The sequence below is a fragment of the Mobula hypostoma genome, chromosome 28 (genome assembly GCF_963921235.1).
Source record: "Mobula hypostoma chromosome 28, sMobHyp1.1, whole genome shotgun sequence".
NCBI lineage: Eukaryota > Metazoa > Chordata > Chondrichthyes > Myliobatiformes > Myliobatidae > Mobula > Mobula hypostoma.
The window spans coordinates 18,656,927-18,671,226 of record NC_086124.1 but is presented as its reverse complement, the minus strand read 5'-3'; the positions used below and the strand labels follow the sequence as shown (position 1 = coordinate 18,671,226).

Below are 14,300 nucleotides of genomic sequence, written 5' to 3'. Positions count from 1 at the left end.
CCCCCACCATGGTAAACATCCTTTCCACATCTACTCTGTATAGGTCATCCCAGGAATCAATCTGGTGAACCTTCTTTGTACTCCCTCTATTGCAAGAATGTCTTTCCTCAGATTAAGGGATCAAAACTGCACACAATACTCCAGGTGTGGTTTCACCAAGGCCTTGTACAAGTGCAGTAGTACCTCCCTGCTTCTGTACTCGAATCCTCTTGCTATGAATGCTCGCATACCATTTGCCTTTTTCACCGCCTGCTGTACCTGCATGCCCACTTTCAATGACTGGTGTACATGACACCCAGGTCTCGTTGTACTTCCCCTTTTCCTAATCGGCCACCATTAAGAGAATAATCTGTTTTCCTGTTCTTGCCACCAAAGTGGATAAACTCACATTTATCCACATTAAGTTGCATCTGCCATAAATTTGCCCGCTCACCTAACCTATCCAGGTCACCCTGCATCCTCTTAGCATCCTCCTCACAGTTAACACTGCCACCCAGCTTCGTGTCATCCGCAAACTTGGAGATGCTGCATTTAATTCCCTCGTCTAAGTCATTAATATATATTGTAAACAACTGGAGTCCCAGCACTGAGCCTTGCGGTACCCCACTAGTCACTGCCTGCCATTCTGAAAGGGTACCGTTTATTCCCACTCTTTGCTTCCTGTCTGCCAACCAATTCTCTATCCACATCAATACCGTACCCCCAATACCGTGTGCTTTAAGTTTGCACACTAATCTCCTGTGTGGGACCTTGTCAAAAGCCTTTAGAAAATCCAAAATATACCACATCCACTGGTTCTCCCTTATCCACTCTACTAGTTGCATCCTCAAAACATTCTATGAGATTCGTCAGACATGATTTTCCTTTCAGAAATCCATGCTGACTTTGTCCGATGATTTCACCGCTTTCCAAATGTGCTGTTATCACGTCTTTGATAACTGACTCTAGCATTTTCCCCACCACCGATGTCAGGCTTACGGGTCTATAATTGCCCGGTTTCTCTCTCCCTCCTTTTTTAAAAAGCGGGGTTACATTAGCCACCCTCCAATCCTCAGGAACTAATCAAGAATCTAAAGAGTTTTGAAAAATTATCACTAATGCATCCACTATCTCTTGGGCTACTTCCTTAAGCACTCTGGGATGCAGACCATCTGGCCCTGGGGATTTATCTGCCTTCAATCCCTTCAATTTACCTAACACCACTTCCCTACTAACATGTACTTCCCTCAGTTCCTCCATCTCACTAGACCCTCGGTCCCCTACTATTTCCCGAAGATTATTTATGTCCTCCTTAGTGAAGACGGAACCAAAGTAGTTATTCAATTGGTCTGCCATGTCCTTGTTCCCCATGATCAATTCATCTGTTTCTGACTGTAAGGGTCCTACATTTGTCTTATCCAATCTTTTTCTTTTCACATATCTATAAATGCTTTTACAGTCAGTGTTTATGTTCCCTGCCAGCTTTCTCTCATCATCTTTTTTCCCTTTCCTAATTAAGCCCTTTGTCCTCCTCTGCTGGACTCTGAGTTTCTCCCAGTCCTCAGGTGTGCCGCTCTTTCTGGCTAATTTGTATGTTTCTTCTTTGGAATTGATACTATCCCTAATTCCCCTTGTCAGACACGGGTGCACAACCTTCCCAGGTTTATTCTTTTGCCAAACTGGGATGAACAATTGTAGTTCATCCATGTGATCTTTAAATGCTTGCCATTGCATATCCACCGTCAACCCTTTAAGTATCACTTGCCAGTCTATCTTAGCTAATTTACGTCTCATACCTTCAAAATTACCCTTCTTTAAGTTCAGAACCTTTGTTATTGAATTACTTGTATCACTCTCCATCTTAATGAAGAATTCAACCATATTATGGTCACTCTTACCCAAGGGGCCTCGCACGACAAGATTGCTAATTAACCCTTCCCCATTGTTCAATACCCAGTCTAGAATGGCCTGCTCTCTAGTTCGTTCCTCGACATGTTGGTTCAGAAAACCATCCCGCATACATTCCAAGAAATCCTCTGCCTCAGCACCCTTACCGATTGGGTTCACCCAATCTATTTGTAGATTGAAGTCACCCACTATAACTGCTGTTCCTTTATTGCACGCATTTCTAATTTCCTGTTTAACGCCATCCCCAACTACTACTGTTAGGTGGCCTGTACACAACTCCCACCAGCGTTTTCAGCCCCTTAGTGTCATGCAGCTCTCCCCATATCGATTCCACATCCTCCCGGCTAATGCCCTTTCTTTCTATTGTGTTAATCTCCTCTCTAACCAGCAATGCCACCCACCTCCTTTTCTTTCATGTCTATCCCTCCTGAATATTGAATATCCCTGAATGTTGAGCTCCCATCCTTGGTCACCCTGGAGCCATGTCTCTGTGATCCCAACTATATCATATGCATTAATAACTATCTGCACATTCAATTCATCCACCTTGTTACGAATGCTCCTTGCATTGACACACAAAGCTTTCAGGCTTGCTTTTACAACACTCTTAGTCCTCATACAATTATGTTGAAAAGTGGCCCATTTTTGATTTTTGCCCTGGATCTGCCGACCTGCCACTTTTACTTTTCACCTTGCTACTTTTTGCTTCTACCCTCATTGTACACCCCTCTGTCTCTATGCACTTGTTCCCATCCCCCGCCACATTAGTTTAAATCCTGCTGAACAACAGTAGCAAACGCTCCCCCTAGGACATTGGTTCCTGTCCAGCCCAGGTGCAGACCATCCTCTTTGTACCGGTCCCACCTCCTCCAGAACTGGTTCCAATGCCCCAGAAATTTGAATCTCTCCTCCTTGCTCCATTTTTCAAGCCGCACATTGATCTGAAATATCCTCCTATTTCTACTCTGACTAGCATGTGGCACTAGTAGTAATCTCGAGATTATTACCTTTGTGGTCCTACTTTTTAGTTTATCTCTTAACTCCCTAAATTCACCTTATAGGACCTCATCCCGGTTTTTACCTATATCGTTGGTACATATGTGCACCACGACCACTGGCTGTTCACCTTCCCACTCCAGAATGTCCTGCAGCCGCTCAGAGACATCCTTGACCCTTGCACCAGGGAGGCAACTTACCCTCCTGGAGTCTCGTTTGCTGCCGCAGAAACGCCTATCTATCCCCCTTGCAATCGAATCCCCTATCACTACAGCTCTCTCACTCCTTTTCAAACCCTCCTGTGCCGCAGAGCCTCCCATGGTGCCATGAATTCGGCTGCTGCTGCCTTCCCCTGATGAGACATCTCCCCCAACAGTATCCAAAACAATACATCTGTTTAGGAGGGAGACCATCTCGTCCAGGTGACTTATCTACCTTCCGAACTTTCACTTACCAAGAACCTTCTCTGTAGTTATAGTAGTTTTACACTCTTCACGTCCCTTAACACCTGGAACTTTCACCACACTGCTAGTGTATTCTTCAGTGAAGAATGAAGTTAAATACTTATTCACCTCGTACGGCGTTTCTTTGTTCCCCGTTATTACAGCATTGTTCTGCAGCGGTCCGATATTCACTCTTACCTCTCTTTTACAATTTACGTACCTGAAGAAACTTTAGTTATATCTTTAATAATATTGTGTAGCTTACTTTCGTATTCCATCTTTCCCTTCAGAATAACTTTTTAGTTGTCTTCTGTTGGATCTTACAAGCTTTCCAATCCTCTAAATTACCGCAAATTTTTGCTCTATTATATGCCCTCCTCTTAGATTTTTTGTTGGCTTTGACTTCTCTTGTTAGCCACAGTTGTGCCAGCTTTCCTTTAGAATACTTCTTCCTCTTTCCGTTGTTCTATCTGGTGTCTTCCGAATTGCTGCCAGAAATTCCAGCCATTGCTACTCTGTCGTCATCGTCGCCGGTGATCGTTTCCTATCAATCCAGACCAAATCCTCTCTCATGCCTCTGTAATTCCTTTTACTCCACTATAATGATGATACATCTGAATTCAGTCTCTCTTTCTCAAATTTCAGCGTAAATTCCATCATATTATATCACTTTCCCCGAAGGCGTTCTTTATTACCTTAAACTCTCCAATCAATTCTAGCCGATCCCCTAGTTAGCTCAATCACGAGCTGCAGTAAAATACCATTTCGTAGGTACTGTAGATATTCCTCCTCCTGGAATCGTGAACCAACCTAATTTTCTCAATCTACCTGCATATTGAAATCTCCCATGACCATTGTAATATTGCCCTTCTGGGATGCATTCTCTAACACACGTTGTAATTTGTAGACCACATCCCTAGTATTGTTTTGGTACAGCTCCCATCAAGATAGTTTTACCCTGGCTATTTCAATACTCTATCCATAATGATTCAACACCTTCCGAACTATGTCACCTATGTCATCTCTCTTTAATGATTCGATATGAATTTTTTACCAACAGAGTAAGGACGTCCCTTTGCTGTCTGCCAGTCCTTTCGATACAATGTGTATCTTTGGACTTCACACTCCCAGCTATAATCTTCTTAACCATTCAGTGATATCTACAACATTATACCTGCCAACCACCAACTCTGCTGCAAGTTCATCTACTTTTTTTAACGTATATTGCGCCCATTCAAATACAACCCCTTCAGTCCTGTATTCACCCTTTTAAATTTTGTCCGCCTTTTACGCTACAACTCATCCTGTTGATTACAATTTTGGCCTAACAGAAGTCTCTCCTCATTACACATTGCCTCTGGTTGTAAATCAGCTACCCTGTTTTCAGCACTGTCACCTACCTTTCTTACGATACCTCTTGCACTGATATATACGCAGCTCAGGACACCAGTCACACCATGCTCAAACTTTTCATTCCGTACCATGTCTGAGTTCTTACCAACATCTGTCTCCACAACCTCTCCACCAACTGGTCTACCACTCTGGTTCTCATCCCCCTGCATCTCAGGTTTAAACGCACAGTGAAGCATTAACAAAGCTTTCTGCTAGGACATTAGTACCCCTCCAGTTCAGGTGCAAACCGAACCTTCTATACAGGTCCACCTTCCCTCGAAGAGAGCCCAATGATCCAGAAAATTGTATGGCCTCACTCCCATACATTTTTAACTGTATAAGCTGCCGAATTCTGGCCTCTCTGGCACGCGGCACAGGGAGCAAACCTAAGATCACAACTTTGAACGTCTTGTCCATTAGCCTAGCATCCAACTTCTTTTGCCGAAACTCGTTACTTATCATATCAATGTCATTTGCACCTATGTGGACCACGACCTCTGGCTGTTCACACTCTCACTTTACAATTCTGAGGGCTCGATCCAAGATATCCCGGACCCTGGCACCCGCAATAGGAATCTCGTTTTCGCTTTCAGAACCTCTTGTCCGGTTCCCTAACTAACTAATTCCTGATTCACCACAGCACGCCTTTTCTTCCCCCTTGTATTCTGAGTCACGGAGCTCATACAACAGCTGTTGCCCAGGTGCTTCATCAGTCACAGCTCATATGAAATCTAGGCTAGAGTTTGCCAGAAGGCATGTAAACATACTCTGAAATCAGCTGAAATCATGCTGTGGGGATGCTTCATTGCAGCAGGCCCTTTAAGGCTTGTGAAGGTAGAGGGTAATATGAATGCAGCAAAATATAAGGAAATCCTGGAGGAAAATCTGATGCAGTCTGCAAGAGAACTACGACTTGGGAGATTTGTTTTTCAGCAGACTATGACCCCAAGCATAAAATCAAAGTTACACAGGAATATTTAAAAACAGCAAAGTTAATGTCTTGGAGTGGCCAAGTCAGAGTCCAATTGAGAATTTGTGGCTGGACTTGTAAATGTCTGGTCTTTCACGATCCCCATGCAATCTGACAGTGCCTGAGCAGTTTTGTCAGGAAGAATGGGAATAATTGTTGTGTCCATATGTGAAAAGCTGACAACACATTCTAAAGGCTGTAATTTCTGCCAAAGGTGCATCTACTAAATGCTGACTTGAAGGCGGGTGAATACTTATGCAGTCAATTATTTTGTGTTTTATGTTTGTAGTTAATTTAGATCACTTTGTAGAAATCTGTTTTCACTTTGACACGAAGTAGTCTCCTTTCGTTGATCAATGTCAAAGAAGAGCCAGACTAAATCCACTGTCATTCAATGTTGTAAAGCAATAAAACATGAAAACTTCCAAGGCGTTGAATACTTTTTATGGACACTATATATTCTAGGTTACATAGGTGTACTAGTGGGGAATAGACGACTCTTCAATAGGTAACCAGTACGGTTTTCAGGTTCTCAGTGTAATAACAACGTTCGTTGTACTTGCACGAATGGCGATACAATCCCTGGCCACTTTATTAGGTGAAGTCTGTGCATAATAAAGAGGCCACTGAGAGTATTTTCGTGGTCCTCTGCTGCTGTAGCACATCCACGTCCAGCTTCGACGTGCTTTGAGTTCAGAAATGTTCTTCTGCAAATCACCGTTGCAACGCCTAGTTATTTGAGTTACAGTCACATTTTTTTGTTCGCTGAAACACGCCCAGCTTCTCATTAGCAACACACATCAAAGTTGCTGGTGAACGCAGCAGGCCAGGCAGCATCTCTGGGAAGAGGTACAGTCGACGTTTCAGGCCGAGACCCTTCGTCAGGACTTCGTCGGGTCTCGGCCCGAAACGTCAACTGTACCTCTTCCCAGAGATGCTGCCTGGCCTGCTGCGTTCACCAGCAACTTTGATGTGTGTTGCTTGAATTTCCAGCATCTGCAGAATTCCTCGTGTTTGTTGCCTCTCATTAACACGGAGTTTTCGCCCGCAAATCTGCCGCTCACAGGACGCTCTTGTCTGTTAGCTGATTGTTTTCCACACCACTCTATAGAGACTGTTGTGCATGAAAATCCCAGGAGAGCAGCAATTTCTGAGATATTCAAACTATTCGGTCTACCACCAACAATCATTCCACAGTCAAAGTTACCAGGGTCACATTTCTTTCCCATTCTGATATTTGGTCTGAATAGCATTTTGAATCTCTTGACAAAGCTCTCCAGGCTTCTAATGCCCGGACTGGCAGCTGGTCAAAGCTTTATTACGCTGTCGTGTCCCCTCTTGCCTTTTATCCTCGGACAGTGGACATGATTGAGGTTCCCTCCTCTCCAAGCTTCAGATTGTCCGGATTGGCCACGAGACAAAGCTTGATTTCTCGGTCAGTTCCTCCAACTCCTTTGTGCGTTTCTCCAATATTCCAATATGTGCAATATTTTGTACCTCGATTTAGATAATTACATAATAAAATTACGGTCGTCCTTAGAATGGTGGCCATTCTTGAGTCCCACAATTTCCCCCAGTAGATTTTGACCGACCTGCTGAGTTCTTCCAGCAGCCTATTTCTTTTGCTCTAGATTTCAGAATATGTGCACACTGGTGTCACCATTTGTATCAACAGCATCCTTCGAGGTAGAACAATGTTATTCAGTCTCAGTAATAGCAATACAGCTCGAATTCACTTAGTTCAAGAACAATCATAATGTCAACCATGCGGCTGAAGCTCGATGCCAAGGAAGAAATGATACTGTACATAACAATAAAATTTTTCTACACAGTTTAGCGTGGTGTTACCGATGATAAATGTACTACAAGATCTTTTGTTTTCTTTTTCAGTGCAAAATGCTCTCTCGATGGCTCCACACGGTATGATGTAAATTTAATAATTTTTTTACTTATGATATTAACTGTTCGTGATTGCATTCGAGTTCAGATTGATGATCCACTGTTGGTATTTCACCATCTTCCCATGAAAATAGTATCTGTCTTCTACAAATTGAGGTGGTAGGGAAACGTGTTTCTTGGAGAATTGAACGTATTCGAGTCATAAAGTCCCATACCTTATAGACACGGAAAGAAGACCTGCCACCCGATCCCTACCGACTGGGCGGTATGGTAGCGTAGTGGTTAACACAACGCTTTCATTACAGGCGACCCAGGTTCAATTCTGCCTCTGCCTGTATGGAATTTCTACGTCCTCCCTGTGGTTTCCTCCCACAGTCCAAAGACGTTCCAGTTGGTATGTTAATTGGTCATTGTAAATTGTCCCATGATTAGGCTGGCATTAAATCAGTGGGGGCGGCGTGGCTCGAAGGGCTGAAAGGGCCCATTGTGTACTGTATAGTAAATAAATAAATTCTCATTTGCCCGGGTTTGACCCATATCCCTTTGGGGATTTAACCTCGCCTTTCCCTGTCCAAGTGCATTTGCAATGTTGATAATATACCTGCCTCATCCACTTCTAGCAGTACATTCTAGGAGCGAGTAAGTTTCTCGCGACATTCCCATTACATCTGTCCCCTTTAGTTCCTGATTTCCCAATTTGTGTTCCACACGATCTTACAGCCCTCAATAAAATCGCCCTTCCTCCTCCAATGAATAAAGTTGCACCCTGAGTAACTTCTGCCTGTAACCCAGGCCCTTGTCAGTACGCTGCAGCAAGGACGCAATCATAGACCAAGTACTGTGCTCACTGTGATACTTATTGAATAGCAAGACAACAAAGTCGGCGTCAAAGTTCAGGCGGAGATCAAAAAGTCCAGAGAAATTCAAAAATCAGAATCGGGAAACAGGCAGAGCCGATTTCAGACGGACAGAGTTCAGATACGAATGCTGGAAAGGCTCGGGAAAGGTCACTGACACAATCTGGCAACAAATAGGTGAAAACACAGGACTAAAGTAATCTGAGCAATAAACAGAGAGGCAGACGACAGATGGAGCGCAATGAGACACAAGTGGCAGAAAAACAGGTAATAATGGGAAACAGGTGAGAGGCCGAGTAATCAGTGATACAGGGGCCCGAGTAGAGCAGGACTAGGGACAGGAACACACGGGGCAAGAAAACAAAGAAGAGCACATGACACTAGAAAACCACAGAATGACGGTTGGGGGGAAACCACACAAAAAGACAGATTTCAACTGGATGTACTGACAGTAAACCCCCCTCCCCTTTACGGACACCTGTTAGCGTCACGGCAGGAGGAACTGGGTGCTGGCGATGAATGTCCCTGTTGAGAGTGGGGTCCAGGATGTTACAGGCGGGTATCCAGCACTTCTTCTCAGGACCATAGCCCTCCCAGACAAGAAGGTACAGGAGGGCACGACCCTGGTGACGAACGCCCCACAGTCGACGCACCGTGAAGGCCTCTGACCCGTCGACGAGCCGTGGGGGAGGGGGGATGTTGGTGACAGGGCACAGGGGATCGCTCATGATAGGGTTGATGCGGGCCACATGGATTGTGGGATAAATGCGGCGGAGAGTGGAGGGGAGCTTGAGACGGACGGCAGCAGGGCTGTTGACTTTACCCATAGGAAAAGGGCCGATAAAGCGGGGGGGGGGGGCGAGTTTGCGGGAATCTACCTTGAGGGCAGGTCTCGGGTTGAAGGTCACACACGCTGTTCCTGTCGGTATCGTAGGGCCGTGGAGCGATTGCAGTCAACTTGATACATGATCCTAGCTGAGGCATGGAGAGGACACAAAGAGTGCACTTGCACGTCCGATAACAACAGCGGATGAATGCCTCGGCAGATGGAACGCAAATCTCCTCTTCCTGGGCAAGGAAATAGTGGAGGTTGGTAGTCAAGGCAGCATTCGAAGGGCGACAGATCGTTGGATGAGGACGGATGAGAGTTTATGGCGTAATCGGCCCAGGGTAACTGTTGACTCCACGCGGAGGGGTTCTGGGAGACCAGACATCGCAATACTGTCTCAGGCTGTTGGTTGGCCCTCTCGGTCTGGCCATTGGCCTGTGGGTGGAATCCTGAAGATAGCCTCACAGAGGCACCCAGAAGATTGCATAATGCCCTCCAGAAGTTGGATGTGAATTGAGAACCCCTGTCTGACATAACATCTACAGGTAAACCGTGTAATTTTAAAACATGCTGTATTAGTAATTTGGCTGTTTCTTTGACAGAGGGTAGTTTAGGTAAAGAAATGAAGTGTACAGACTTGGAGAAGCGATCAACTGCTGTGAGAATGGTGGTGTTCCCATCTGATTGGGGAAGACCGGTCACTAAGTCTAGGGCAATGTGGGAGCAGGATCTCTTGGGGGTAGACAGGGGTTGTAACAGACCAGCGGGTGACCGGTCAGAATTCTTGCCTTGAGTACAGACTGAGCAGGCTGAGACGTAGTTGCGGATGTCATCTCCCATGGAGAGCCACCAGAACCGCCGACTGATGAAGGCCTGAGTACGCCTGGTTCCAGTGTGATAGGAAAACCGGGAAGAGTGACCCCACTGCAGTACCTGTGAGCGGACAGAGCTGGGAACATAAACACGGTTAGTGGGGTATTGACTAGGGGCTGCCTCGCTTGGTTGAGCCGCATGCACAATGGATTCAATGTCCCATTGCTCTGCACCGACGAGACAGTAACGAGGGAGGATGATATTGGGTACCTCAGGGGTCTCAGAGGAGAGAAATATTCTGGAGAGGCCATCAGGTTTTCCATTCTTGGAACTGGGGCGGAAAGACAGAGTAAAATTGAGTCTTTAGGAAAACGGAGACCAACGAGCTTGACGGGAGTTAAGACGCTTGGCCATACGGATATAGTCCAGGTTCTTGTGATCCGTCCAGACCAAGAATAGCACCTCCAGCCAATGCCTCCACTCCTCCAGAGCTAGCTTCACAGCCAGCAGCTCCCAGTTTCCGACAGCGTAATTCCGCTCCGTGGGAGTGAGGCGGTGAGAGAAGAAGGCGCAGGGGTGTACCTTCTCATCCTTGGCCGAGCGCTGAGAGAGAACAGCTTCTATGCCAATGTCAGACGCATCAAACTCCACGATGAGCTGCCGGTCGGTGTCGGGTTGAATCAGGATGGGGGTAGAGTTGAAACCTTGCTTCAGGTCAGAGAATGCTTTCCCATCAGCAGGGACCAGGAGAATCTGACAGCCGATGAGGTAAGAGCAGTGAGTGATGCAGCCAGTGTACTGTGATTTCTGATGAAGCGGCGATAGAAGTTAGCGAAGCCCAAGAAGCGTTGCAACTCCCGACGAGTCGCGGTTTGGGGCCATTCGACCACCGCCTTGACCTTCTGTTGGTCCATCAGAATGGAACCGCGTGAAATTACACACCCCAGGAAGGAGACTGCATTGCGATGAAACTCACATTTCTCAGCCTTCGCGGATGCGGACAAGATGGTAGGCGTTACGGAGATCAAGCTTGGCGAAAACTGAGGCTCCTTGCAGAGGTTCAAATGCCGAGGTCATGAGAGGAAGTGGATAGCGTTTCTTAACAGTGACTTCATTCAAGCCCCGGTAATCAGTGCATAGACGCAAAGAGCCGTCCTTCTTTCCAACAGAGAAAACACCGGCATCAGCAGGGATGCTGGATGATGCCTGCAGCCAGAGACACTTGAATGCACTTACTCATGGCTTCTGTTTCAGGTACGGACAAGGAATACAAGCGGCCCTTTAGGGGAGATGTGCCAGGCAAGAGCTCAATGGCGCAATTATATGGACGATGAGGCGGCCCGGGAATTGCTGAGCACAGCCTTGAGGTCCATGTATTCAGGAGGGATGGCAGAAAAGTCCGGAAATCCGTGGCTCGATCAGTCGGAACTGTTGTTGATTGTAATTCAAAATAAGGTTGCACTAGGGAAGAAAAGACTGGCAAGTATCGGGCTCAACTGAGTACTCTTCTGGAGGAGGCAGACGGGGCTATTGGACGGGAAGAGTAAGCGAGAACGCATAGGGCGAAGCGGAAGATTCAGTCGCGGAATGTTGGTGGGCGCTCCGGAACAGCTGTAGTGACTGAGTCTAGGCCCCAAGATTCGTTAACATCGGCAGTAAGTGACTCCACTGCCTTGAACACGGACTCCAGCTGGTTCTGGTGTCTCCCCAGCATCACTCCCTGTTGTTCCAGGGTAGCACTCAGATGACCAGGGTGTGCTGGATCCATTCTGGGCAGATCGTACTGTCAGGGCGCTGAAGCAGGGACCCAATCGCAGGACTAAGTACTGTGCGCACTGTGATATTTATTGAGCAGCAAATCCAGAGAGGCAACAAAGTCGGTGTCAAAGTTCAGGCGGAGATTAAAAAAATCCAAAAAGATGCATAAATCAGAATCCGGAGATAGGCAGAGTCGATATTTAGACGGACGGAGTTCAGATACGAATGCTGGAAAGGCTCAGGCAAACTCATCTGGCAACAAATAGGCGAAAACACAGGATTAAAATACACTGAGCAATAAACAGAGAGGCAGATGATAGGTGGAGCCCAAAGAGACACAAGTGGCAGCAAAACAGGTAATAATGGTAAAGAAATGAGAGGCGGAGTAATCAGTGTCACACGGGCCGGAGTAGAGCAGGAGCGGGGACAGGAACACATGGGTCATGAAAACAAACAAGTGCACATGGCAATACAAAACCAGAGAATGACAGCTAGGGAGAAACCACATAAAAAGACAGAGTTCAACTAGAGGTACTGACAGCCCTGGAGTCCTGGCAACATCCTTGTAACTCTTTCTATGCCCTCTTTTCAACTTAATGCTAGCTTTCCTAAATGAGGGTACTAAAGCTGAACACAATTTGAGAAATTGCACCTCACTACCGTCGTATGCAACTGCAAGTTAATAACGCAATTTCAATACTCAATCGCATTTATTCGCATTTCAGTGAATGCTAGTTAATGGCATTCAAGAGGCTTTTAGTTTGGCACTTAGACATGCAGGCAATGATGGGTTGGACAGAGTGATATGTTTAGTTTAATTTGGCGGAGATATCCTGAGCTGAAGAACCTGTCCCTGTGCTGTGTTTTACTATGATCTCTATTCTTTGTTTGCAGACCACAAGGTAACTTTACGTTTGGAAATTCAACCAAGAGCTGCGTTTACTGGTGAACGGGTTGTCCTGAAGTGTTTATGGTCCGATCTAAATCCAGACCCTTCTGTACCCTACCGGTGGTATAAAAATAACCAGTTCTGGAAACTTACGTATCATAATACTTACGTCATCAACTCAGCGAAACTTTCGGACGCAGCAAGATACCGCTGTGAGTTTAACTCTCATCAGTGGAAATGGGTTTCACAGGACGAAAACGTTGTTGTTACAGGTTGGTCTCAAGTTTGATCTTGTTCTTTTATGCACCATTAACAATCATAGAGCCAAGGAGTTATGCAGACCACTCGGCCCAACCAGCCTATGACCAACAAGATAGAAATCCAATTTGCGAGTAATCTTGAGTCCCTTACTTGAGGAAATAAATCAGGGCCCTGTATGCTCAGAAGGTTCACAGAGCCTAGGCCTAAAGGTCCAATTACATAGCTCCTTAAAACTGAGCATGCAAGTAGATAGCGTAGATAGCATAGAAGGAGTGTGACATGTTTGCCTTCTTTGGAGGTAACATTGAGCAAAATCTCCATCAGCGCAGGTGCACCACCAGACCAGACTGTGTGTTTAGCCCCCTGATCTACTCGCTTAATACTTTTGACTGTGAGACTAAGCACAGCTGCAATGTCATATTGAAGTTTTCTGACGACACGACAGTCTTTGGCCGAATCAAAGGTAGTGACTAATCAGCAGAGAGGAGCGCGATTGAGAATCTATTTGAGCGGTGTCTCAACAACAACCTCTTACTCAATGTCAGCAAGATCAAGGAGCTGATTATTGACTTCAGGAGGAGGAAGCCGGAGGTCCATGAGCCAGTTCTCATCAGGGAATCGGAGGTGCAATGCGTTAGCAACTTTAAATTCCTCGGTGTTATCATCTGAGGATGGTACCAGTGTTCAGAATGCAAGTGTTATTCCGAAGAACGAACAGCGGCGCCTTTACTTTCTTAGAAGTTTATGAAGATTTGCCATGTCATTTAAAACTTTGACAACAATACAGTACATATTTCTATAAACTTGTTTTTACATAACGAGTACCCGCTAACAGTATTTTGACGAGTTGCATCATGGCCTAGCATGGAAACATGAATGCCCTTGAACCTGAAAAGCCTACAAAAAGTAGTGCATACAGCCTGTCCATCATGGGTTAAACTTTCCCCAAAGCGCTGTTACAGGAAAGCATCATCAATCATTAAGGACCCTACTATCTACGCTCTGCTCTCTTCTTGCAGCTGCAATCAGGAAGAAGGTACAGCAATTATCGAATCAACACCATCTGGTTCTGGAACAGTTATTATCTCCTCTACCATCAGGCTCTTGAACCAGAGTGGAGAATTTCAGTCTACTTCACTCGCCCATCACTGAACTGTTCCCACATACTATTGATGACTTTCAGTGATACTTCAACTCATAGTCTTGATATTTATTGCTTACTCATTATGTAAAAACAAGTTTATAGAAATATGTATTGTTGTCTTTTTCTTTCTTTCTGGAGCGCGGAGACTAAAAAGCGACCTGA

General features: G+C 45.6%; 1 protein-coding gene across 2 annotated transcripts in view; it reads left to right on the top strand.

The window, feature by feature from the left end:
• The window catches only part of LOC134338786 (Fc receptor-like protein 5), an 83,743-nt gene that overhangs the window by 28,419 nt on the left and 41,024 nt on the right, over positions 1-14,300 (top strand). For both annotated transcript variants that reach the window (XM_063034850.1, XM_063034849.1), the window contains 2 exons: positions 7,579-7,608; positions 12,739-13,005. In XM_063034850.1, the coding sequence (XP_062890920.1) occupies positions 7,579-7,608; positions 12,739-13,005 (297 nt within the window). The remainder of the gene's footprint in view (positions 1-7,578; positions 7,609-12,738; positions 13,006-14,300) is intronic.